Source organism: Lepisosteus oculatus, chromosome 2 (genome assembly GCF_040954835.1).
Source record: "Lepisosteus oculatus isolate fLepOcu1 chromosome 2, fLepOcu1.hap2, whole genome shotgun sequence".
Taxonomy (NCBI): Eukaryota; Metazoa; Chordata; class Actinopteri; order Semionotiformes; family Lepisosteidae; genus Lepisosteus; species Lepisosteus oculatus.
Window position 1 is genome coordinate 55,974,874 of NC_090697.1, and position 27,803 is coordinate 56,002,676.

Genomic DNA, 27,803 nt, shown 5'->3' on the forward strand with positions numbered 1-27,803 from the left:
TGGTCACTTGACTCCCCCTGTTACGGGCACACTGGGATATTGTTAATTAACAATTAACAGGTGTGGAATGTGACGGGTTTAAATAGCAGGTCAAGTTTGGAATGCTAATTCTTAGTTTTCCCGTAACACCCTCAATCAATCACATGGTTCAGCATTAGAATAGTTTAAAGTGCATCATGTCAATCGACGTAATTCAATTGGTGTTTACCCCCTCTTTTTGCACATCTTGGAGTGAAAGTGCCTTGGGCCTATGAACACCAAAATCCAGCCCTGAGTAGTAGGACATTTGTGTAAGCCCCAAAAGAACTGTCAATACAAATTCAACAACTGCTCAAAGTTAGCACTTACTGTAAGTGTTTGTAATAATGAAGAGGAAAAAACGATAGTGATATTTACTTTATATACGCTCCCAAGACCACTAAGATAAATAGTGTAAATATAGGAGAAGTCAAAGATTATGTTCTGTCGATTAACACTGTCAATAGAGACAACAGCCAAAAAGACCTTAGTGTATTTGAGAGATTAAGCACAGTTCTAAAGGAGAATCTACTTTTGTGTCTCAAAAGACAAGTGGATGTAAAACATGCACCCTGAATGCAAAAATGTTACTAAACTCCAGACAATTAAAAGAGGCATGCGTGCTCAGAATAATAATGAGAGGCATACAAAGAAACAAAAGGGCAAGAGCACAAACAAGAATGCAAAGACTCTAAAATAGTGATGGCAATGAGCCAGACATAGCAAAAATGATATATTGTTGGGGCAAGAAAGTACTGAAGTGGTACTCAAGAGACTAAAAACAACCATGATGATGACCTCCTGCCTTACAGCAAAATGAAATCTATGAGTCTATATGAGTAAGCTGACTGAAAACAGCCAAAGACAATTGGAGTGTCTTGGGGATATGTAATTTACGACCTTGACAATATGAACTTAAAAATGATTTTAAATGATTTTTTTTTCTAAAGGAGATCATCTCAATTTAAACACACACTCACCCATTACCTGAGTCAACTTTAAATCATGTGAATTATTTATTGACATGTTTCTAAAGATGTGAAAAGGCATGTGTTCCATGTGTTCCACTGGTGAATGCCCTCAAGGCTGTTTAGCCATGAAGAATGTGACACAATGATGCACCTTAGAATAGTCGGTTTTTACACTCTGCCATGATAGATATCAGAAACAAATAGAAATATGCAAACTACATATTGCCACTACTATGTGCAATGGGTGCTTATCCACTTTGAATTATTAAGCATTGCGAGTGGTAACTTCAGCATCTCTTAATACTGCTTATTTAATTCCTAAAGAGACGTATTGAGAACTGCAACTGATATATACTTTACCCACACTAAAAGACTGAAAGTATGATCTGTTTTCTCTGTTGCCCTCTCACAAAGGTCACATTTCTCTGATCATGCATTTCTGGGCTAGTGCCAATCACACTCTGAATGATAGCAGAGCCTTGGGCACAGGCTGGAGGACAGATTGTTGTCTCTACCCCATCTGGTACCAGTGACATCTGGTCTAGTTCAGAATCAATACTTCTGAGGGTCAAGCCACGTTGAAAAAGTGCAGTATAAAAATTTAACATGGTACACTTACATCATTTTAATTATTTTCATGCTTTAAAAATGTATGCACTTTGGTTTGTCACAGTCATCTCCATTATGTCATGTGCTGCACTAAACCACATTTTCTATGGTATACCACATAAACGGTGTAACAGCTTGGACCAAACCTTCACATCTGAATACTCAAGATGTTTGTTTTCTCTACTTAAATCACTGTTAAGTCTTGAGAAGGTACTGTAAGTGTAACAGGGTAGCTGGATCTGGAGTTAAGGGTTTGACTCCCGTAAGCCTCCCAAGATAATTCACTCCATAAACCTCATAAAAAGGAAATCAGGGCACAGTTGATGTCAATCCCCTAATAACCTTGTACTGTACTGTTTTTGATGACAATTTCTCTCCATGGATCTGGAGTGTCTCTATACCGCCCTCTGGTGTCTTAACCCACACTCAAGATGCAGCTGCCCTGTTACAGTAAACCAACAGTACAGTATCCATATTTAATATACACCTCTTGCTGAGCCTGTTATTGCTAAAATGAGTTACAAAACATGTTTCTTCACCCACCTCATATTCCACAAAGGGCAATATAGAAAGGTAAAGGATAATCAACACAAAATGTCAGGCACAAAGTATTTTTTCTGAAAACAATAATTCCTCACCTTTCAGAGTCTCAAAAGCTGTATGCCCTCCAGTGTCTAAATCAACTTACTACATACAGCATCATTTTTAACTTTAAAGGAAACCTGATGCTTCAACTGATTTTCCTTCCATAAATGGTCAAGTTAGTCTCTGAATGGTATTGTCACCTATTATTGAATAGTAAGAAATTCCAAGACTCACAACTATGTTTGTTTAAAAAAAAAAGGTTTCAGTGTCTGGTCTCTAGTTTTAATTTCATTATCATTAGATTTTGAAAAGTAGATTGTTTTATTTGTTTTTAAAGGAGAAAGAGTATTTGAAAGTCATTTTTACTGCAAGTTATCGCGTTAATTAGTCTTTCCTAACAGACTTACTGTATTTACAACTTGTATAACTGAAGACATTCTTCAGAAATGTCTTTCTCAGCTTAAATACTTAAGAATGCTACATTGACATCATTTGAAAAGAATACATAAATGAAAATAATAAATGAATAAACTTTTAAGAACAAAATAGTGGTATTTCATCAACATTTTAAACCGCCTTAGTCTGTTTTTAAAACATTAGTTAATGGAAGAGAATGATCAATGATCAAGGAGGAACAAGACATTAGTCTAATTATTATTGATAACTCTTTAAGCAGTACAGTAGGTTCTGAACTTCCTAAGGTTTCTTTTTATTAAGTTTGATGGAAAACCAAATTATATTTTATTTAAATAGACAAAAACATGGCACAGCAGATCCTATTTCTTCTAAATACCTATTCTCATACAGTATGTTGAGTTTTATCAGCCTCCTGCAATATGAAGCAATGAATTATGTTTTCTGAGATCTCTCAAAAATTCATTTTTCAGAAACTTTCAGTCCCCTAGAGATTTGAAATGTTACCGATTCCTTTTTTTACCTTGAACAATATTTAGTTCAGATCCCTTAAGTAGTTTTGCTTTAGAAATACATTAGAACTAAATTAAATGTTTTTGCATGTTAAGAAAAGTGTATAAGAAACAGTACAGATATCAGGGGATATATCAATATTCCAGAATTATACACCATATTTGAGAAATGCCATTTTAGAAAATTGTGATTTTGGTCACCACTCTACAAAAAGTATTGGTATTAGTATTAGTCTTAATGGATGAGACAGTTATTTGGTTCATGATATAAGTTTTCTTTGATTTGTATTGTTTTGACACTGCTGTCCTGAGGCTGGCTGGTATAGGCAGTGAGCTTCAGGACCAACAGCCTGATGGAGCTCTTGTCTGGAATAACCTCTTGGCTCAGCTGGGTCTTGTGATGGTAGGAGCTCTGGCCACCGGTTTTATGTTTTATTGCTCTGTTGTTTGCATTAATTAGCATAATCCAGCCCTCCATGTTTGGTGTTTTTCTCTACACATGAAGCATGTTTTTACAGAATCACAAGTGAAAGTGATTCTGAACTATTGGTACAAAGGGTAATTGATAAACACCATTTAGATCAAATGCAACAGGGGTCATTATCCTGACCCATTGTATATGTATTGCCTAGCAAAAGTATTCAGACCCTTCCAATGATATACAGTTAGAATTGTGCATATTGTAAATATTTTAAACATTTCATTTCTGATAGTTATTATTCAAAAACTGAATTTTCAAACTGAAGCCTGGTAAGTTACAGTAAACGTCAGCAAAACCTAAAAAGAAAAAAAACTGAAATATGTCGATTGTATTTAGTATTGAGACCCATTAACTCAATATTTGAGTCTTTTTGAATACAGTCTCTACCAGCTTTGCATACCAGTTTAGTGCAAATTTTGCCCATTCTTCTTTGTAGATTTACTCAAACTCTCTTATGTTGCTTGGTGATGGCTTATGTAGAGCTGTTTTCAGATATTTCCAAAGATTCTCAATAGGATTCAAGTCGGGACTTCGACTTGACCACTCAAGGACATTTTTCTTATTTTTAAATCATTCCAGTGTAGCTTAGACCTTGTGCTTTGGATCATTGTCCTGTTGGTGAATTTTTGCTCCAGATGAAGGTCTGAAACAAGTGTTCCTCTAAGTACTTTAGCTCATCTATGTTCAGTTTTGACAAGCTCCCAGACCTGCTGTTGAGTAAATTTTATATATAGAATAGTATTTCATATATAGAACCACCATGCCTGATAATTGGGATTGTGATAAATGAGTGATTCAGTATGTTGGGTTTGTGTCAGATGTAATGCTTTGCATTTAGATAAAAAAGTTTCAGTTTTGTCTGACCACAAAAGCTTTTGCCATGTGTTTGTTGTATCACTCAAATGCTTTTTTTGCCATACAGGAAAGCTACTCTGCCCAACTTTGTGACGTGCCTGGAACCCACAGACACTAGATCCCACCATAGCCACTGAACTCTGTAACTCTTTCAAAGTCATCATTGGATTCCCCATCCCTAAACAATTTCATCCTTGCCTGGAAAAAAGGCTTTAATCTTTTCTCTGCTCAGAATAACCACTGCTAATTATCAGCTTAAAGTCAGAGAGAGTTGAACACTCTTTTCAACGGTGGAAAAGAGAGTGTGATCTGAGAGAGCTAACAACTGAAAGGAGGCCAATTGTTCCATCTAGCACAATGCCGACACTTATAAATAGAATTACTCAACAAATTACAGTTGAAATGGTTGGATAGAATGCACAAAAGAAACAACAAGAAACATTAACTGAAGAAACTTTAAAGAAATGCTGAACAACTACTTCCAATTTTATGTTTTTCTGAAACAGTATTGAACACGTCACATATAATGGCAAAACAGTGAACACATCTCCAAACTCTATTTCAGTTTGCAAAATACTGTAGCTCAATAAAAGTGCAAAATACCTTTTGGCCTTCATTCCTATTCACCACCAGCCTCAAAATCAAATGTCTAACAGTGTGGGTAAATGGGAAGCTCTCTTTCTCAGTGTTTAAACAGCACCATACAAAATGCTATGAAACTGACCTTGAGTCAATTTTATTCCACCTTACCAGATGTCATTAACAGTTTAATTAGTGTATCAATAGTGTTTCTGCAAATAAGGATGTTCCCACACAGAATATAACATAAAAACAGTATAATCAGGAACAGGTTCCTAAGAGTCTTCATTCAGTAGAATGTAAGTAATGCGCATACATAAAGCAAAACAAGCATACATAAAGCAAAACGGCAGAAATTAGGTTTTTCCGTGGGGCCCCTGGGCTGACTCTCTGTGACAGGGTGAGGAGATCGGCAATCCGGGAGAGCCTCAGAGCAGAGCTGCTGCTCCTCCACATCGAGAGGAGCCAGTTGAGGTGGTTTGGGCATCTCATAAGGATGCCCCCCCCCGGTTGACTTCCGCTGGAGCTGTTCCAGGTACGTCCTACTGGGCGAAGACCAGTACAACTCAATGAAAACCATAAAAAAGTGTAAAAGAAAAAGACAAAAATCATCACTTTTACTCATCTCACTGGCCATGCAGTCGCTCCTCACTGTTAGGCCACAGATTTACATCCATGTCGCACCTTATAGATTCCATCACAATGCAACAAGGGTAAAACTGTCTTGCATGCTCCTGCCTGCAGTCTACAGCAGTTATGTCCCCACAACCTGCATTCATTGCATCCAGCAGATACATGTGATCATGAGGCCTGTGGCCATAAAGATTCCTTCGCCATGTAGGGAATACGTTTGCAATGAGGTTGAGGAAAGGGGAACAGGCTGGGAAGAATTCCATGGTCATGCATTGGTGAGCAGCAACCCATTCCCTGACTGAAGCAGAGTGGTGATATCTGATATTGTCGTACACCACTACATAAATTTGCAAATCAGCCCTCAACAGCTGTCCTTCATCAACACATACAAGACCATCATACAGACTATCCAAGAAAACTAATAGAACAAGATTTAGTGCTGCTGGCTGACCCCCAGCCTTAACTCCATTGAAATTTGATGAAATAAGGTTGACAGACTACTGGAAAAGACTGTGTCTAGCATAAATATGATTATAAGAACAGAGTTGATTGACCGAATACTTATATAGTGACCACACATATAATGTTTTAATATCTGTAATTTTAACAAAAATCAACATGATTTAAAATGGCTAACATAGTGCACTAACAATTATTATTATCGACTTTTCGTCAATTTACATTATAATAAGATCTTTCATTCCTGGGACTGAGGACATGCAGTTATTTTGAACAACCCAGCAATAGATTTTCAGTTACCACTTGTTACACCAGGGTCAGCAGGGCTCGCAGTCCACAGTTGTTCCAGGGGCTCAAGACATTCCCACAAGGAATCATGGTCGTCTCATGGCTCAAAGGATGCAGTCGGATCTCCTTTTGGTCTGCTCCTCTCCCTACCAATTAGGCACCCAAACATTCAATTAAGTCATCTGCGATTTAATGCTGAAATGCCACTGAACCAGTGCTCTGTCATTGAATTTTCAGGGGCAGTACTGCAACGATCATTCTCCTCTCTGGGTGTGCAGGCACATGCTTTTCAGATTACGGATCCCAAAACTGGCATGAATACCAGACTGTGAGCATCAGCCTATTTTCGTCCACCCAAGCCAACAAAAAGCCTCTGCTGTGATTGCAACAGCCATTACTTCAGTCGGCAGCCAACCTCTGCTACGACTTCTACAACTATTCTGGTCTGCTATAAGCCAGTGGCAGCCAGTCACCACATCAGCCCACTGGGACTTCTACAGACACATTGGCCTACTAATAGCTGCCACCAGTCTCATCTGCGACAGATACAGCTACTCCAGTCAAATGCCACGCAGCATTCAGGTGGTCTCTGCTGAGATTGCTACTGTTACACCAGTCTATGTCAAGTCAGCAGCCTACTCCTGCATCCACTTTTACTGTCACTGCCAGTCAACAGACAACTGCTGATACAACATCATTGGCCAATACCAGTCTGGCGCCAGTCTCTGCTGCGACTACTACAGCTACTAAAGACTACTACAGCATAGACACTGGTCTACACCAGCTCGGCTGCCTACCACTGCTGTGAAGGTTACTGCTACTACTAGTCTACACTGTAACTTTAAAACCATTTCGTACTGCTACTTTGGCCGTCTCCAGCAAGCCCCTACCTCTGCCAAAGCCTCCTGAACTCCCTGATCCCTAGCACTTGGATTCCAAACTGAACACCTCCGTGGCTGCCCCCCTGTGCACAGCTGTGTTGTAACTTAGTCCAATACAGAGTCAAGTCATGGTGAATTGGAGTCTAATCTGGCAGACAATGGGCACAAGGCAGGAAACTATCTGGATGCAAAGCCTATTATAAGGCTCATGTACTGTATATGATGTAATGTCTTTGGACTGTGTGAGGAAACCAGAGGATTTCAGTGGTTACAGGGAGAATACTCAAACTTCATGTGCCTCAAAACCCAGGACCTAAGAGGTGTGAGGAAGAGTCACTGCACTGCTGTGCTGCTAATATTAATAAATCAATAAATCAATTTAAACAAGGATTTAAAACTGTACTTCTTATACTTATGCTTGTGATGAAAGTAAAGAAATGTTTCTCTAGTGGTGGGATGGGATAGAGGAGGGAAGGCCTTTATCTCAATCCCATCATTTCACGCGTTTGACCTGAAAATTGCATAACCATTTACTGTAGTTCAGGTGGGTAGCTGCGTCAGCATGCGTAGGCTGCAAAGGAACAAGTAATAGGTTTATTCCATGCTGAAAAGAGAAGAAAGAAAACACAATGTTTCCACCATGGAGCCTTCTTCAGGTGTGAGAAAGACAGGGCAGTCCTGTCTGTTGTGTTTTCTTTCTTAACCATTTACTGTTAAGCTAACTTTTCCTAATTTCTTCTATAATGTAAGACATGTTCATTCATTGAAAAAGCAAATTAATTATTTAAAAAAGTTAGTGATTGCACATTGGTTTGCTCGGAAACCAAAACTGTTATGTGTATCCCTAGGAAAAAATACTGACTAAATAAAGAAAGCCAATATATCTTTGATTATTTGAGCTTGAGAATTTTAGGAATATGTCTTTCATTTTTAGTTACTTCCTCAGCTTTTCAATAAAATTAATATCATAACTGATGATACAGAATGCTACAGATATATTTTCTTGATTTTCTCACCGTTATCTCTTACTCCAAAATCTCTACTTTGGGAGGCTTATAGGTTTGGATCGTGGTTTTCCATGCCGTTCCTATAATTCCCATTTACCACAGTAAACCTTTAGAACTTAACTGAGCTTCCATTTTCAAACTGCAATGCTAGATTTGGTATTCCTGTTCTAAAGGCAAGAGGATGGAGTTGATAGTAGTATTTTTAAAATCTTCATCCCTGAATGCTTTGGCTAGTGAGCAAGAGGTTGAAGATTAGAAAGTGCTTTTTACTTCGATAGCAAGGTGCATGCCTGAGTAGACACTGCTAGATAATTGTAATTTGCAATTCAGCTTTATCTTTCCTGTGAATTCTTGTATCATATGGTCTCATATGTCTTACTGTATATCAAAGTATCTATATCAGCCACAAATATTTAACTGTTTATTTTTTTTCGAAATATGGGCTTTACTATAATTTCATTACAGACATGAACAATACCTGGAATCATTGTATACCTGCTCTAACACATTGCCGTGGTTTTAATATTGATTAAAGGTTTTTACCATCTTTTTGGATAATTGATCACTCATGACTAACTGTGATACACTCGGGTGACTTTGGATTGTGGCATAAGCACTAAATCAACTTATTAATGAGAGAATTGATTGGGCACAAGTCAAGTCTTAATTAGAATGTCAAGCTTGTCAAAAGCCAAGAGAGAAAAACATAGAAAATCAATATGGGCTTAACAAGACATAAGCCAATTAACCTGGGAGAAGGGCCTAGGGCCTTAAGCTGAGGGGAAACCTCTGTACAGGCTGTATGTTCGATCTATGCACCAGGTCTAGCAGTTTGTCTCCCTCTCCCTAGAGAACATGTTTGGGAAATCAGAAGAAAATTCATCCGTACTCATCCGTATTCCGTACACCAATCTTGCCCATTAACTGCTTCATGCCCATTTTAAATCCAGACATGTCTGATGCCTGTCCCTACTGTGACACCTGCAGAATAAAGCAGGCACCGAGCAGGTATGTGGGTGTGTCTGTGCCAAGGCTGTCAGAGGGGTTGGAGAAGAGCAGGATCTATAAACACCTGAAGAATTTGTGTTTCTTTGAGGAACTGTGGTGCTGTGACAATATTTTATGTGAAAGTATTTCACTTAAATACAAGCACATATATAGAAGCACCATGGTTTTTTTTTTCAGAAGATAGGTCAATTTTAATTTTAACAAAACAAGCAGATGATGTTATCTATGGGATAACTTCATACTTAGGCTAAGGAAATGACATAGCGGGATTACAGTAGTCCACTTGATGGTGAAGAAAGATATAAGATGTGAAGGGGTTAACTTATTCCTTCCCCTCCCCCCCAACGAAGGAAACCTAAAACTGACCATTAAGAGTGGTCAAAGCCTGGGGGACTGTCCAAACACCGTGACCTCTCCCCATTATCATGGTAACGAGTTACGTCAGAAGCGGCTGAGAAGTGCTATATAAACTGGATGTTTTGTACCGATATTTTGAACAACACTTCGGTTTTATTGTTCCTTGCATACAATAAAACTCATCTGTTCAAACTTCATCTCGGGATCCAGAACTTATTTGTCTGTTACAACAATGGTAACCGAACATGGCAATACAGCAGGGATGGCCAGTGCTGGCCCTTGAGGTCTAGTGAGTCAGGTCTCTTCAAGCAATAGCACCAGAACATGGAAAAAGCTGAGAAAATGTCACACTAAGGCACTAAATAGACTGACTGAACGTTAAAGCAAAAGCTGGGTTGGAATGAAAACCTGCAGGACCAGGACTGCGCACCTCTGTGGTGCTGTACATTGATCGAGCCCTAAAGTCTTAGACACACTTCCTGAACACTCATCCTGGTATGACTATATTCCAGCATGGCTATGTATGTCCTCGTGCTGCACATGCAACAACGGCTTTTTTGTGTGACAACAATGCCTTGGATGCCCTGCTTGGCAGATTTGAGACCTGCTGGACATCTGTGGGATAGGCTAGGACATAATGTGGTATCTAGGGTTCAAAGACCAGGCAACAGGCATATGCTTATTCAAGTTCTGAGAGGAACGGGGCAGGATCCCACAAAACATGTAACCTGATGCTTGTATCTCATATGTACAGTACTACTTGTACTGCTTCCAGTGGTGGATACACATACTGATAGCATGTGGTTTTCACAAGTCCCATTTCTGATCAAAATGTTAATCATCAATATAATGTTACTTGTGTCATATCTGTTCAAAAAAATACCAGTGCAGGTGGCTAGCATTGCACTAGGTATCAGTGCAGTGGGTACCATTGCTGCCTCACAGCACTAGGGACCTAGATTCAATTATGGATCTGAAGTGCTATCTGCGTGGAGTTTGTATGTTTTTCCTGTATTTGAATAAGTTTCCTCTGAGTGCTCCAGTTTCATCCCACAGTCCAAACACATACTGGTAGGTTAATTGGCTTCTGAGAAAATTAGATCTAGGTATGCACATCTGTGTCTATATCTGTATATGCCCTACGGTGGACTGATGTCCCATCCAGGGTGTATTCTGCCTTGCTCCCATTATTTGATTGATGAGCTCCGGCTCCCCTGTAATTTTTATTTGGAAAAGCTGTTAGAAAACAGCTGGAAAGCATCTGTGCACCCAGTTGAGAAAATACTGTATTTTTCTGGGTGTAGTCAGTACTGAGATGACAGACCTCTACCAGTAGGTAGACCACTGCCCTGTAAGACATTCTGAAACCGATGCCCCAATATGGAGACCGGAGACACTGTTTTGCAGTAGGTGGTTTCCTCTGAATATGTGACACTGAACTATTGACTGATTGGTCATTAAAGATTACTTCAACTTTTCAAACATTCGTGGATATTAACCTGACCTGAATTGAACTTTTGTTTTGTACGATCTAGTTTATATAATATTCCTTTAGATTTTAACAGGTGAAGCAATTTCTTTCTTTCCCAGCTGAACATCTGATTAGTGGGGCTTGGATATCAAACTCTGCTCCTACGTCACAACACTCAACTCTTAAAAGCTTCAGATGATCAAAATCCAGTACACATGCATAGACCTAAACTCAAGACACTTCAGAAGATCAAACATCAAATAGCAGCTCACACAATTAAGACTTGAGATGGGTCTACAATAATAGAATTTATTAATCTTACAGATTTAGCTTTAAAGAGGCGCTTGATAGCTTGGTAAAGGATTGAAGACCTAGGCAGATTACTAAGCAGAACTTTCCCAATCAGTGTGTGACGAATCTGAGATATCTTATGCGTTATGCGCATGAGTTATGCGTGGGTCGTAATAATTATTAGGAATAGAATACTTATAATTATATTTATAATCTATCAATAAATATTGTAGTGTTCCTCTTCCCCCCCCCGGCAGTGGACCAAACCATCGCCCTTCAGACCCTTGCCAGCAGCAGTTTCCCCTTCCTCCCAGAAGAGCTAAATAATGGGGGACCCCGAAGCATTCTCCCTCTTTTCCCTTGTGGCATGTTAGGAGTTACCTCGCAGCTGCATGCTCTTCCTTCCATCCCCCATCTGCGAGCGACTAGCACACCTTTTGAATACAAAAGGCCGATAAATCCTTCTCCTTACTGCTGCTACACACCTGTCGGCTCATTCTCTCCCACCCTCACTCCGAGTCGGACGATTCGCCACAATATTAATAATTAGTGTGTTCATTTGATTCCAGCAGCAATATTACCTAGCAATTTACAACTGAAACCAACTGAAGCTAAGCAGGAGTATGCTTGGCCAGTGGTTGGGAGACCTCCTGGGACAGCTAAAGTTGCTGCTGGAAGAGGTGTTAGTGGGACAAGTAAGGAGTCCTTACCCTACAGCCTGTGTGGGTCCTAATTCACCAGTACTAAATGGCACTACATTGTAAAAAAGGTGCCATCATTTGGATGACTAATTTAATTTAGGAAAGTGCCATATAAGGGTAAGGATGATTAATTATTAGTAAATTTAGCAATATCTGGTGATCATAAGCAGAATTACAGGTGAAACTAATCAATTGTGAAGTCATCAAAATGCATATGAATAAACTCAGCCTGTCTGGAGGGTGCAGATCAAGCTGTTATGGGTCTTTTTGAAAGGTGGAAGGCATTTCTTGCAAAATTTGCCATTTTTTATTGACACATTGAAAATGTTCCACTATTTCTAACATATTAAAGAACTTTCAAACCATTGCACAACCTGTGTTGCTGAATATGGAGCCTAAAATAGAATACTTATAATTTTTATTAATATCATTTTTTTAAATTAATATAATTTTTTTTTCAGATTTCAGGATTACTAAACATTTTTGGACAATGTTTTCTTTTCTGATTAAACCAGGCAGCTCTGATACCAGAGAGATTTTTCAGCAAGGACCTCACAAAATGGTAAGACATACATACAAATTTAGCAATTTTAAATATTAAAAAAAAATAAAATTTTATTAATTAAATTTTAAGCAGGGGTATTGATATTTTAAACAAATAAAAAAATTTAAAGTATCAAAGGCATGTCATCCATAAAAATTGTCTGGCTGCAGATTGCAGCTTTTTATTCAGTGGAATGCTTCAAAAGGAGTTTCTTTTCACTGCCAAATAGGATAAATTAATACTGGATGTTAGCTATTACTGAGGTCCTTAATATAGCCAACTGTGTTGGAATGTAATGAAGGGTTATGCAAATTAGTTTTAAAGGTGAAAAGGGCAATTTAAACTGAAGTAACTGATGACTGGGCGCTTTTTGTTTAGTGTTAAAAAAAGAAGACAATGCAAGTTTTTTTTCTGAAAGTGAAAGCACAGAATTAGGCCCCTTCATATGAAAAATGATTACTGAAAACAATGACTGTTATGTCCAGCTTGGACTTTATTGAAAACGAAAAAGATCTGAAGCTCAGAAAAAGTAATATCTTTCTACACTATGTTGTTTTTTGTCCCATCTTCCACTGAACAGTATCTGAATGATATTCATTTTTTTTCTGGTAACCAACGCATACTTTAGAGAAGTTAAATAAAAGTACATTATGTTTCTGTCCATAATAAAATAGCAATATTGTTACATACTGTATTATTATTGTTTGTTTTAGTAGTAATACTGGCAATAGTTCTACGTTTTTGTAATTTTAAGTTTTATATTTAAACTCTAAAATACAATGTCTTAGTTAAAAAATATAAATTTGTTACTAGGTGCAGACAATACTTTTAATACCTAGAGGTGCATAGTGTCAGTCAGTAAATCATACTTATTTCTATACTCATGTCTGTCCTGAGACTTTTCTTACAGACAGATATAATGAGACAAAATTGAAACTTGGCAGTTGTCACTGAAAAAAAGAAAAGGATCTAGAACAAGTAAGCTTGTATACAGTACCTAATGTTCTAAACAACATCCAAGATTGTTTCAATTTTAACAAAAGGGAACATATGTTGCTAAAGATTTACTCCACAAATTACTATTTTAATGATAACAGAAACCAAGACATTTTAGGACCTAGCAAATAACCTCAAACTTGGTCTAAATAAACTGCAGAATTTCAGAAATACAACTTCAATCTGATTTATCTTCTTCAACTTCAGTTTTTGGCAAGTGGCATCTCTTGTGTCGGTACAGGTGGCTTTGAGTTCGGAACGCTGCGTCACACTGGGAACACCTGTACGGTCGCTCATTAGTGTGCTTCCTCAGATGAACCTTGAGGTTGTAAGAATTGAGAGTCGTGTAGTCACACTCATTACAGCTGTGTACCTGCCCCAAAGAGCATTCACTTTTTATCTGGCTCCGGTTATGCTGCTGGCTAGCAGGTAAAGATGCCTTCCCCGATTCACCTGTTTCTCCATCACTCTTAACACATGTGTGAAGCCGTTGGTGACGACTGAGCTGGCTCTGAGTGCGAAAAGAAAACTGACACTCTTTGCACTGGTAGGGTTTCTCACCTGTGTGAATTCTCATGTGACACTTCAGGTTGTAGGTGTTGTTAGTGGAATATTGGCAATGCTCACAGCTGTGCCTCTGGCTCAGAGATGACCGACTTTCACTGCCATTATCCACCTCCTGATTGCCAAGCATACTCTTACTCTCTTTGGATTTAACATTACAATCTTCATTCTTAGAATTTACATGTACACGTTTATGTCGAACAAGGTGGCTTAGTGTACGAAAAAAAGATTGGCAGACATTACACTGAAAAGGTTTCTCACCAGTATGAATTCTGATGTGGCACTTCAGGTTGTAGGAACTATATGTAGAATATTTACACTGATCGCAAGAAAACACTGTGTCAGAGATCAAGTGTACATTCTTATGGCGTTCAAGAAGCAGGGCACTCTGAAAAGTCACATGACATAGTTGACAGGAATATATTTTCTTTTCTTCCTGTCCAGTATGTACTTCACTTTTGTTTTGGGTGCTTGCTTTACTCTTAGAATCTTGTTCATTCTTAATTGCATTTTTCTCAACGTGACTTTTTGTGTGTGCTTCAAAGTCCCATTTCTCCTTTGTCGAGAAACCACACTTGCTGCACGCCAGTAGTTTTGTTTTCCTCTTTTTCTGTGGTGGTTGTTTGCTGTTCATCGATGTGTAGTCACTCTGTGGCCGTTCACTTACCCTGTTATCTGAATGACCTTTTATATGCTGTATGAATGCCTTTGTCTCATTGGTGGAAAAGTTGCAGAGCTTGCAGTAAAAATTATTTGTTTCTGCTTCTAATTTTTGGTGCATGTACTCATGACTCTTCCTTTTGGCCTCATGACTTATCTGAGCTGCTGGACTTTCAAGAGGAGGCAAGTGAGATTCTGATATTAAAGAACTATTCAGTGTTTTCTCATCCTTTGTTACCTCTCTTCCTTTAGTCTTCTTTTGTCTCTTATCAGAGCCCTGCTTCTTTTGAGATTGCCTCAAATCTCTGCACTGCATTATATTCACTTTTGTTCTCTTTAATCTTCTCTTGTATGACATAATGGATGCTAACTTCACGTCTCCTTCAATCTTGATAGTAGACGTTTGAGGAGAGCCTTTGTTCCTTATTTCACCACGACTACATGCTGCGAAAACAGAACCTAAAGAGAAGCAAAGAACTTCAATGTGGATCATTTTCTCTGTATATTACACACATATTGCCTATTCTGTGGTTCAACATGAACACGTGGACAAAACACTGTACAGTTTCATTAAAAAGCACTGCTGTCTTTTATGAATACAGATGCAGGATTTCTGCTTATATAATACAGGGTGAAATATCATATACGCACCTACTATCAACCAAAAATCCCACCAACCACTATATTCAGATACACCCTTTGAATGGTCAGAAGCCCTGGGACATTAAAATATACTGTATGAGCAAACATACTGAATATTTTTAAGGAGAGATTTTTATTATGGTCAAATGGTCTAGTCACATGGTTATGCTAAATCATTTCATAATGTTTATGAAATTTAATCCAACTTTAATTTAGAGACTGAATATCTAGGAAGATCATTAAGCCAAGAATTGCAGTGATGCATAAAATAAAATGTATAAGAATAGTTGGACGCTACAAATTATGCTGATGTAGAATAAACATTTTTTCTAGACTATACTCTGAATATAAGTGAATACTTTATGGTACACTACAGCATTACTCTCAAGCTTTAAAAGATGAAAGATGTGGCCTGTGCCAATCTAAGTCTGAACCCTTTTATGATTTCAGGGTACTACAGTAACACATTTTCATTTACCATGAAAGATAAAAATAAAAGACCAAAGATTTTAATTCACACAATATAAATTCAATACAATATCCAATAAAAAACATTGCACAAACAGTAAGAACAGTAAAATTGTACAAAATGTCATACTAAAGCACAATAATTTAAAAAATAAAAGATACTTTAAATAGCACCAACTTGGTCCTACAAATACAAACCACTTTTCCCTTATTGGTTTTATGACTGAACAATACAAATTATTAAGAAAAGAGACAGCTTTTAGGTTGATAAGATAAATAATGAAAAGTGTTATATAGTTGCATATTCTGTTCGAACACTTATATGGAAAATAAGCTTTGCTGTATTTTCAGACTGTACTGTGTACTGTTTATTAAAGCATTTTCAGCATGTGGGATCCATGTGCAAATATGGTGAACTTGAGTACACATTTAGCTTGAAAGAATATTAAAGGGAAATGTAATTTGTATCAAACCTGTACCACTTCCTAAGGGAGCACACTCTTAAGTTGAAGAGAGACTTCAAGATCAGAACATAAAGGACAAAAGGGTCAATTCTATACAAGACCAATAAAAGGCATCTATGAAAAAGAGCTCTGTTCTTTCTCTTAGGACTGAAAACCACCGGGGAGCCAATGCCCCAAGAGTTTCTTGGAGGATGAATAGATCTTCCAAAGAAAGAATAAAAAAATTCCAGGTAGCATTTGTAGAAGAAGGTTAGGTCTACTGTGTATTGAAATGGCAAGAATATAGTTTTTTCAGTAATTGCAGGTTATCCATTATATTCACTTTACAACCAAACTCAAAGTTTTAGAGCTGTTTTTTCTAGACAATGCCTCCACTGATGGGGGCAATTCAAAAAACAATTTAAGTCCTAAATGCATTTCTGGGAAGAGCATAATGCCAGCATAAGGAACTTGAGAATGGCCTTTATAAGTGATAAACTATACATAATCCTAAGAACTAAGATTGCACAGGATACAACATGGATTTCTCTTGACCGAAAGCCAAGAGCAAAACCATACGTACTTTTCCTAAAGCAAAGCAATCCACAGTCCAGGTGTAAGAAGAGAAAACTGTAACTCTCCTGGTACACAGTATGATCTTGGACAGAGAGAATAAGAAATGATTCAAGCACAAACTTTATGAACATTACTAAATCACTTCTGATGTTCCATTTAAAGATTGAAGTTGTACTTTTAGGAAACCATAGAGGAACCAATCCCATCAAAGTAGCTCCTTTTAAAATAATTTTAGTAAATTAAGCCAAATTCATTTTATGAGTAGGGAATTTAAGACCACACATCTGTCTAATATTATAATTGACTGAAATGAATCACAACAGTTATACTATAATAGTATGTATGCACTTAACTCTACAATAAATGGTTACTATTGTGTATATTGCTTTTAATTTCTTCATTTCTATGGCTCATATTCTATTTTCAGAGGAAAATGAACTAATGCATCATTTTGCTAAATCCTTCATGTACATTCTTCCAATGTATCACAATGTATCACAAATTCAGGGTCATGTTATGAGAAATTAACCTGATTATAGTTTAGCATTACCATCTCAGAATTTCCTGAAATTGGGCACCTACATTTTTCTGCAAAATTGAGGCCAAAAAATAATCATCTGAAATAGTTTTTGATATATGGTCACATTAAGTGGTTATATTTTTGTATTTGCCCTGACTCCACTGAAGACAATTAAACTTATTTGAACAAAGGTCAAGCAGCTTTTGACAAAGTGCATTTGTCTTTTACTTGAACATGCCAGTATCACGATTTGTGTTGCCACGAAAAGGATTTTGAAATACAACAACAAAGGCAACAATTCTCACGAATCACCCAAAAAAACACTGGGCACATATGTACAAAGACTAACTAATATTTCAGGTTTTAGGAACTGTGTTTTGAATATTTCAAAATACTCTATCTCCTTAAATGAAACCTCTCCTCCCCAATCAGGAGAAACATCTGGGCTGAATTTCAGAAAAGATTGAGACGATAATGCTAAAACACAGAATGAGAATTCATTGAGAGATACTTTCAGTTATGACAACAAGAAATTGGTTAATATTTCCAAATCCAAGGCTTCCAAATTTAACTCTCCTGTCCTGATACAGTAACAACCAATCTGTTTCTATAGATGTTGCAGTGTGTTGTCCATATATTTCATCCTGTGATGCATAATTAGTGAACCCTGATAAAACTTTTTCTAACACCCCCGTTTAGATGTTAACAGCGAAAATCACAAGCAAGTTAAAATGACTCTTTAAACTACATGAGCAACAAGACTATGTTCTTGAAACCTTCCACAGTTCTCTACAAGGAACGTATGGATGGAAGTTTCAGTTTCTAGTTATCACAGCATATAGTGGCAAGTTCAAGGAATTGCCTTTCCCATTAGGTTTCTGACAGATATTTCATTCTACAGTATATGCCAACAAAACCAAAGATATTGTGCATAGAGCCAGATTTATAAATACTCCTGATGAAATACTAACAAAAGCGTATAACAATGAACAGTTAAAAACGAAAATGTTATATTGCAATCATAACAGTACTGCATGCATACAGTATTCCTTTAAATAAAATCCAACAAAAACAAGTCTACAATCACATGCTGCCTTTTGGAAGTGCATTTGAAGCCTCCAGAACTACATAGGGGTCTCTAAAGGTTTCCTGTTTCCCTGGGATATAAAAGGAGATAGAAAACACTCAGTAGTAGCATCATTATCAGCTCATATCACAGACCTTAAAGGCAGCAAGTAAATGGTCATTGATCTCCACAAGTTGGAGGATGGTAACATAAGAATAAAAAAAAAGTTTAAATCGACCTGTAGTCTATTATTTAAAAAAATAAGGCTACTGTTACAGTGGCACCTCTGCCAGGAAGAGGACACAAGTGTGTCTGGCCACAATTTGCTGTGAGACTAGTGGCTTTGGAGGCAACAGTAGATCTAAAGGCAACTGCTGGAGATCCCAAACACCAGCTGACATCTTCAGGATACAAAGGAGGAATTGTTCTGAGGACAAATCACAAAAAGTGCCAACTCGGAGTTGCTAAACTACTAATGAATGACAATTTAACCATGTCTTATGGTCAGATTAAAAGAAAATTGAACTTTTTGGACCAGCTCAATAGTGTAAAGAAGTGTTCAGAAAACACTCATACCCAGTGTGAAACATGGCAGGTTGGCCTTTTAAATGTGGAGTTGTCTAACATGTACCAGAACATTTTGTCTAAACACCTGGTTCACTCGGCCAAGAAGCTCAAGCTTCTTAATACGAGTGGAGGACTTAAAAAATATTAACTACAGGGGTTTAAAATAATGAATGATGACATGTGACTTTGCTCTGTACAATGCTATTATGATTACAGAATAACATTATCCAATCTGTAATATATTTTGTTTCTCTCATGGAAGTATGAACCTGGAGAGCAGTGACTTTTGAAAGGATTTAAATCCTTTTAAATCCTGCATAAATTCCAAACATACAGACTTTTTCTCAAGAACATAATTAGAAATAAATATGCTATGAACCATCAGTCTGTGGATTTCCTATTTGCACTCCAGTGAGGAATTCTTCAATTTCTCATTGGTTTCAGTCAAGAGGACAGCAAAGCATTCTTCGAACAGACATTCTCAGTGAAGGCTTTCCCTTCTTTTCCATGCTTGCATTGGTCTGCTTTGCCTTCGCTCTCACTGCAAGATGTAGAGACTATTTTCCTTTGCAAGAGCTTTTCTTCTTTTCAGCTACTTTTCTCAAGACCTCTGATTCCATGGAGCTCTCAAGGACTTTGTTCTGTATCTCTTTAAACTTCTCCAGGTTTACAGAGTAGCAATACAAGCCACTGCTTTTGATACGCCGAGGTGCAGATGCGTCACATTCTGGCGAGTTAATATAAACAGGGAGAAATCCATTATGTTTGGAACTGAAGCTGGAAGATAAAGTGTATATTATAGAAATCCATTTGAATGACTTTTAAGAACACTTATTTTGCATGGTGCTAAGTGTGGAGAATTTATTTTGCTAAAGGCTTGGAATTGATAAGGTCCTGCTAAACATCGGCAAGATTCAAGTAGTAGGTAAAAAGATCTTACTTTTTTCTTGAATATATTTTTAATTTAAAGGAGAATTTAAGCAGAAAAAATAATAAACATAAGAAAAAAACAACGTAAGAATTTAACATGCAACTGGAAGTGAAGTAGTCCTTATGTTCAAAGCTTACCTGCTTAAACATTTTTTAATTTAACATTACGCTGTGCTAACAAAGTCTACCAGAGTGAGAAGGAAGTGAAAAAGATTTTCCAATAATGAAAACAAGGAAATGACTCATAACTGGGTTTCCAATAGGAAAATTATGGTGTACAATTTTTATTAAAATGTTACATTGGTTACAGATGTTGACTTAAATGTATTTTTTCAATAAAATGAATGGTTTGGTTTCATGTTTTCTATGTTAAGGGAAAATCTGTGGAAAAGACAATTCCCAAATTATATCCTTATTTTGTTTTAAGAGCTGCAGTTTAAGAAGCTGTGAAAAGTTTTAGTCCTACCAAGCAAAATATTCTTGTGTGCCAGCTCTGGCCCATGATCCTGGGATTGTTCATTCTTGTGGTGTTATATTATTGACAATAGTATATTATATGACTTAATATGTTCTGAACTAGATCTTATGATACATTTGATTTTTTATTTGCATCAGATGATCCTTTTAAGGTATGAAGGAATGCAAAATGTGAATACTCAAACAATGGTCACCAATACTAATCTTTAAAGTAATAAGTGGCAGAAAAGATCATAGCTATGCCAGTAAGCAAAACAACACACTTGAAAAAATAATTCTACACACCCTTCATTTCCTAAAAACCACAAAAACAGGTTCAGACAATTACAACCCCAGAGCAAACAAAAATAACTGATCTAGCTAAACTACACATTCATCATAAAGGTTTTATGAACAGACAAAGTTACCAGCCTCCGTCAAGTCATACAGCAAGTCATTTAAAATACTGTCGCGGTGTTGTTAGTTTTTCTAAGATACAAATGATCAATTTAAATTACTTTCAATCTTTTCAATGGAAGCGATGTACTGTGTATAACCTTACTAAATGTGTGTAAATATTCTTTCATATAACAAAACAGAAATTAAGACTTTCAACTGTCCTGGCTTTAAAATTTCATTTCATTTGACCAATATGGACCAACATCTCATTTTTATGCTTTCAATGCCTTCCAAACATGTTCACATACACTCTTGTTATTATAACACTGGACCTTTTGATTTTCCCAATTCTCAGGGTCATTCAACAAAAATAAAAGCATTTAAAGAGCTTTTCTTTGAAAGCCTATTCTTAGATGTTTAAAATATGTTAAGATGCACTGTGAAGTTACACTAAGTTAAATCTGAGGCTTTCCTTGCCTTTAAAGCATAAAGGTGTGTTTTCTTCTCTTCAGATACTGTTTCATACATTATTAGGAAAGCTAAACAAGAACAAAATCTCTCTGGTATTAAACTTGAAAACTAAGCTAATGTTTAAACATGCAATCGGTTATTTTAATTACAATATTTTTCACCCTCTGTGGGTACCTTTGTTATAAACATATGCTAAGGAAACAGATGCCTGATGAAACTGAACAGCTTTTTTCTTTTTAAAAGAGAACTTACGTTTTGATACTTTAAGGTCTGAATCCTTCTTTGACTGCAGCCTTGCATCATTTTCTTCGAAGAGCTTTTTCTTCTGTCCAATTACCTTCTGTATAATTGCATCTGGCACAATTTTGCTGGCTCCCTTTTGTACATCTTGAAATTTATTCATGTCCACCAGCCAATAAGGAGATGCTCTACTTTTTTCTTGACTGGTACAGGCATCTAGTTTGGTTAAATCTATTAAATAATGAAAAAAAGAAGTTATATATTTTGGAATGGAAGTCATCAAATACTCTATTTTTTCAACTTCAAAATATCCATGATATTAATGGAGTAAACTTCCTTACTTGCACAAGCGTAGTCAGAAATTCATGAAAATACTGCACAGCAATGAAAAATCTTACATCATAGTCCTATATCCTAAAACACAACTTGATTGAGCATACTGTATATCCAGGTAATTCCTTAAAGAATTCAACATATTATTTACATTGTAATGATTAGAAACACAAGACAACAAATATGAAATTAAATATGACATTTTTTACAATTAATGTAAAAAGAAGCAATATTTAATGCATTGCCTATTGTTTTGCAAACTTCAGTAATTATTTGCATGCTGAAAAAGTCTTGATCAAACAAAAACATAGTCGGAGTCAAAATAAAGCAAATCGAACAGTGTATAGAAATGTGAAAGGCACATTACATTTTCCTTTTTTACATCATGAAAATGTTTTTCAGAAACTATAAAAGGTGTTCGTGATTGATTTTATACCTCCATCGACATCAGATGAATTATAATCTCCCTCTTTTATGCTGTTATCGGAGAAGGACCAAGAATCTTCCTCATCCTCACTTACAACACAGATTGTAACTGGAAGGAAAAGGCACTCTCCTTTGATGCAGAAAAAAACATGTTAATCAACTAATGAATCCACACTATACACTTTCAGCATCAGATCTTGACAACAAAAAAAATCCTTCTTTTTCATACTCCAACAGCAAAGGGCACCATAAATGTTAAAGCATCAGATATTACACTTTGCTGATAATTCAGATGTTTCACCTTACAGTCCTATTCATTTTTTTAACACAACTGGTTTCAACTCTTCTTTAGCACATCACAAAATAACAGTCCTCCACAGAGATTTAGTTTTTTTAAGGAAAACAAAATGAGACTGAAACAAACATGAAAGTCAGGAAAATTAAAAAGTTCAGTGAAAACACTTTCGAGGTTCAGAATTCCTCTGTTTTGGTGGTTTTGTGAATGCTACCAGGAAAAATAAAAAGGTTTGAATTTCTACAAAGACTAGCTTGTTTTGATGACACTGTGAAGCCAATGCATGATAAAATACCTTGAACCAGGGAAGTAAAGACTCTTAAAAAAGACCTATATTTAGACTCATCAAGACATTATTTTGCCATCTTGAGAACTTCAATTACACGTGCATTGAAACTTTACCAGCTTAATTCAATAAAGGATGACAACATTGTTTCATTACATTTTTAGCTAGTGAAAACAAATTTCTGCTCTTCAGCTTGGTCTCTGCCCCAATTTGCAGTCTTCGCTTCCACTGTCATTCATTTCCATTTACAGAATGGATTCATCCAAAGTTCATTACCTTTACCTTCTCATAAATACTGCAAATTTACATCCATATTTTACAGGTCCTGCTGACACCTGTCACCTCTCGCATTTATTGCAGTAAGGCTCTGCTTATTAGAATGGATTCATCCAATGTTCACTATCTTTTCCTTCTCATAAATACTGGAAGTTTACATCCAGATTTTACAGGTCCTGCTGACACCTGTCACCTCTCACATTTATTGCTGTAAGGCTCTGCTTATTAGATTACCATCATTTCTCTATCAAAAGACTTGGAACCAAATTGAAGGTTTGTGAGGCTCTGAGCAAAGGACAGGTTTATGAATGTGAGTGAGACTCCTCATGGTGTGCTGGGAGATATGGTTTGAAGAAGCGGGCCACTATCTACAGTAGGTTGCTAAGCAAGGGCACTTGGAATGCCCTAGGCAGCAGCAGAGTTCATGGAGGGAATACAGCGGCCTTGGAGAGGGAACCTGTTGTTTTCGGCAGTGTATTTTTGTTTTACTCATGAGAGTATGATACCACGCTGAATGATGTATAGGTATTAAAGCTCTTCTAATCCTAACTTAATGATTTTGCACACCTTTTACCCCTGACTTTTACCCCTGCGAGAGTGTCCTTAAAAAACCTTCTTTCAAGTTGGTAGCTGCGTCGCCATGTGTAGGCTGCAAAGGAACAAAGTTTACTTGTTCCCTTGTAATTTTTTGTTTTGTTCAGAATACTCTTTACACTTCATACAGGGAGAACATGGTCTCCTGGTGCCGTAATGAAGCCGATTAACTCCACTCCGATGTCTCTGTGTTGACTGGGAAACCCACCGTCATTATTACTTTAGAATTTCTCCTAAAAAACTAAGCACTCAACAACACAAGCCTTGAGTAATTCTCCAATTTTAACTTCTACTCCTAGTTGGATCCGAGTCCTAAAACAATTACTGGATGTATTTATTATCAGATTGAGCTATTTATCTCATGATTGTCTTTTTAGAAAAAGGGGCCTTTTTCACACGGAATGTGTGGCTTAGGATTTCTTGCCAGTGTAAGATCTCTGTCTAGCCAAACTTTTTGTCATGATCAAAGCTTGTGTTTGCTAAAATGTTGAGAAGTGTTAAACAGTTTTGGAGAACCGAGATAGTATGCTTGGTTGGTTCTACGTCCATACTTCCTTAATGAAATGATAGGGGATGAAGATAAAAAAAATACTAAACATTTGTGATTTCCCATAACCCACATCCTGCAAAATTACTTAAGAGTTTGCTCCACATTCTCTAATGCTATCTCTGCACTGCACAGGCTGAAATACAAAAGTCATATAGACAGATTCATAAAAGACAGTATGTTGCATACACAGTGTTGTACCATTGTCTCACTTCAATCTACAGTGCCTTGCGAAAGTATTCGGCCCCCTTGAACTTTTCAACCTTTTGCCACATTTCAGGCTTCAAACATAAAGATATAATTTTTTTATTTTATGTGAAGAATCACCAACAAGTGGGACACAATTGTGAAGTGGAACGAAATCTATTGGATTTTTGAAACTTTTTTAACTAATAAAAAAATGAAAAGTGGGGCGTGCAAAATTATTCGGCCCCCTTGCGTTAATACTTTGTAGAGCCACCTTTTGCTGAGATTACAGCTGCAAGTCGCTTGGGGTATGTCTCTATCAGTTTTGCACATCGAGAGACTGAAATTCTTGTCCATTCTTCCTTGCAAAACAGCTCGAGCTCAGTGAGGTTGGATGGAGAGCGTTTGTGAACAGCAGTTTTCAGCTCTTTCCACAGATTCTCGATTGGATTCAGGTCTGGACTTTGACTTGGCCATTCAAACACCTGGATACGTTTATTTGTGAACCATTCCTTTGTAGATTTTGCTGTATGTTTGGGATCATTGTCTTGTTGGAAGATAAATCTCCGTCCCAGTTTCAGGTCTTTTGCAGACTCCAACAGGTTTTCATCCAGAATGGTCCTGTATTTGGCTGCATCCATCTTCCCCTCAATTTTAACCATCTTCCCTGTCCCTGCTGAAGAAAAGCAGGCCCAAACCATGATGCTGCCACCACCATGTTTGACAGTGGGGATGGTGTGTTGAGGGTGATGAGCTGTGTTGCTTTTACGCCAAACATATCGTTTTGCATTGTGGCCAAAAAGTTCGATTTTGGTTTCATCTGACCAGAGCACCTTCTTCCACATGTTTGGGGTGTCTCCCAGGTGGCTTGTGGCAAACTTTAGACGAGACTTTTTATGGATATCTTTGAGAAATGGCTTTCTTCTTGCCACTCTTCCATAAAGGCCAGATTTGTGCAGTGTAAGACTGATTGTTGTCCTATGGACAGACTCTCCCACCTCAGCTGTAGTTCTCTGCAGTTCATCCAGAGTGATCATGGGCCTCTTGGCTGCATCTCTGATCAGTCTTCTCCTTGTCTGAGCTGAAAGTTTAGAGGGATGGCCAGGTCTTGGTAGATTTGCAGTGGTCTGATACTCCTTCCATTTCAAGATGATCGCTTGCACAGTGCTCCTTGGGATGTTTGAAGCTTGGGAAATCTTTTTGTATCCAAATCCGGCTTAAAACTTCTCCACAACAGTATTACGGACCTGCCTGGTGTGTTCCTTGGTCTTCATGATGCTCTCTGCGCTTTCAACAGAACCTTGAGACTATCACAGAGCAGGTGCATTTATACAGAGACTTGATTACACACAGGTGGATTCTATTTATCACCATCAGTCATTTAGGACAACATTGGATCATTCAGAGATCCTCGCTGAACTTCTGGAGTGAGTTTGCTGCACTGAAAGTAAAGGGGCCGAATAATTTTGCACGCCCCACTTTTCATTTTTTTATTAGTTAAAAAAGTTTCAAAAATCCAATAGATTTCGTTCCACTTCACAATTGTGTCCCACTTGTTGGTGATTCTTCACATAAAATAAAAAAATTATATCTTTATGTTTGAAGCCTGAAATGTGGCAAAAGGTTGAAAAGTTCAAGGGGGCCGAATACTTTCGCAAGGCACTGTAAGTTTCATGTGATCAAGCACTGCCCACTGCTCAATAAAAGGTCTTTACTTCTACAGACTTACCAGTGAAGAGCTGGACATTGCCTTTCTGTTCACTGTCCATCTTCACTCCAAACTTTCATGAAATGTATATCTGGAATGGCATTCATACTTATCCAGCCACTGTCTTACATTCCTAAAAAAAGACAAAACACTCCCATCAGGTGTATTGTTTAAACTTAAAACTTAGCTGTAAACATACTAAACAGCTACGCACAACTAAAAATTAATATTCTTGTAAATGTATCTAATGCAAATTAGTAGTTAAATGGTAAAATAGCTGTCTGACAATGTTTTAATGTGGTTGTATAATTTATTCACGAAACACTGGTGCTGTGAACTTGCATTGTTTAGATTGTGAATTGTACCTGTATGCTTTCTTTTGCAGTTTGTAGGCACTTAAAAGTGAATGAGTAGCTGAGGCTTTGGCAATATTTTTCAAACCATACATACTCTGTATAAACACGTTTCCTGCAGTAACACAACTGATACCAATAAATGTTGAGCTTTTATTTTTTATTTTTTTTATTTTGAGCTCTACCCTAAATTAACTGTATAAATTGATTATCAATGAAACTACACAATCTATAATTATGATTTCTTCCGTAGTCCCTCGCTTACTCTACATACAGTATCAAGTTCACGTTTATTTGTCATACCAGCCATATACAAGTATACAGTGGAACGAAATATCGAGTATACGATGTAGATTAAATAACAGCAGCAACAAAGCATGGTAAGACACATACCACTGAGATGCTTTTGTGCATAAAAACGGTGCATGACATCACCCTGCGCAAACAAATACAATATATAGCATGCTTCACAGTTGTGCTATTCCATCTTACTTTTGTTTCTTTTAGATACGAAGGAAATCCAGAGGAACAACAAATCTCTGTTCACCGGGGTAACGCATAACTCTCCACTCCTGCACCAGAAAAGACGGGTTCATTTCGCTTTCACTGCAGAGTAGTCTACAAAATCATATACATACTGTAGCGATAAGATAAAAACAAACTAACGTATTTAATATTTCAACGCCTTTAACTGGATCTACTCATTTGAATACAACTATGGAGTAAACATTAAATCACAAAATGAACAAGAGAAACTTATTTTTTCTTCAAAACCTTTTTTAACACGATTCGTTGCACAGAAAAAAAATACATTTGAGTCAGAAACACCGACTTAACTACCTACCTTTTAAATTCAGGCTACTAAGTCTTACAACCCTACAGTACTTCACGTGGGCATGCTAAATTATAAAACGAATGCTGCATATTTATTAAATTATTTTTTTTACCACAAGCCTTAACTGCTCAGAATTCTTCCAAGTTGTTGCGAGGGGAAGATATCAAATATGAATCGATACAACTGTGAGTAAATTGAAGTAAAGCTAACTACACTCACACTTCCTCACATCCCTCAGAGTTCACGTCTGCGCAGAATCGGCGCGATACCTGTCGCGGCTGCTAACAGAGCGGAAGAGCTGC

General features: G+C 37.2%; 1 protein-coding gene across 8 annotated transcripts; it reads right to left on the minus strand.

Moving 5' to 3' along the window:
- Positions 1-4,910: 4,910 nt before the first annotated feature.
- On the minus strand, positions 4,911-27,773 carry LOC102695244 (zinc finger protein 260-like). 8 transcript variants are annotated; one of them, XM_015346389.2, is made up of 7 exons: positions 27,511-27,747; positions 27,159-27,238; positions 26,335-26,446; positions 22,432-22,551; positions 21,675-21,893; positions 6,417-6,550; positions 4,911-5,569 (listed from the first exon to the last, which is right to left on the minus strand). In XM_015346389.2, exons 3-6 carry the CDS (start codon positions 26,372-26,374, stop codon positions 6,423-6,425), a joined length of 507 nt encoding a protein of 168 aa, XP_015201875.1. In that variant the 5' UTR covers positions 26,375-26,446; positions 27,159-27,238; positions 27,511-27,747; the 3' UTR covers positions 4,911-5,569; positions 6,417-6,422. The 8 variants fall into 8 exon arrangements, with proteins under 8 accessions (XP_015201875.1, XP_015201830.2, XP_015201824.2 ...); XM_015346344.2 differs by lacking the exons at positions 4,911-5,569; positions 6,417-6,550 and adding an exon at positions 13,134-15,343 and having other exon boundaries at positions 27,614-27,747; XM_015346338.2 differs by lacking the exons at positions 4,911-5,569; positions 6,417-6,550 and adding an exon at positions 13,134-15,343.
- Positions 27,774-27,803: the final 30 nt, after the last annotated feature.

Bases quoted from the DNA above. Each gene is read 5' to 3' on its own strand.
- LOC102695244 (XM_015346376.2), bottom strand. From the start codon at position 26,374: ATGGACAGTGAACAGAAAGGCAATGTCCAGCTCTTCACTG. The intron at 22,552-26,334 runs GTAAGTCTGTAG...TCTGCATCAAAG, and splicing joins CAATGTCCAGCTCTTCACTG to GAGAGTGCCTTTTCCTTCCA. The intron at 15,344-21,674 runs GTAAGTTCTCTT...GCTTCTCTTTAG, and splicing joins AGACCTTAAAGTATCAAAAC to GTTCTGTTTTCGCAGCATGT.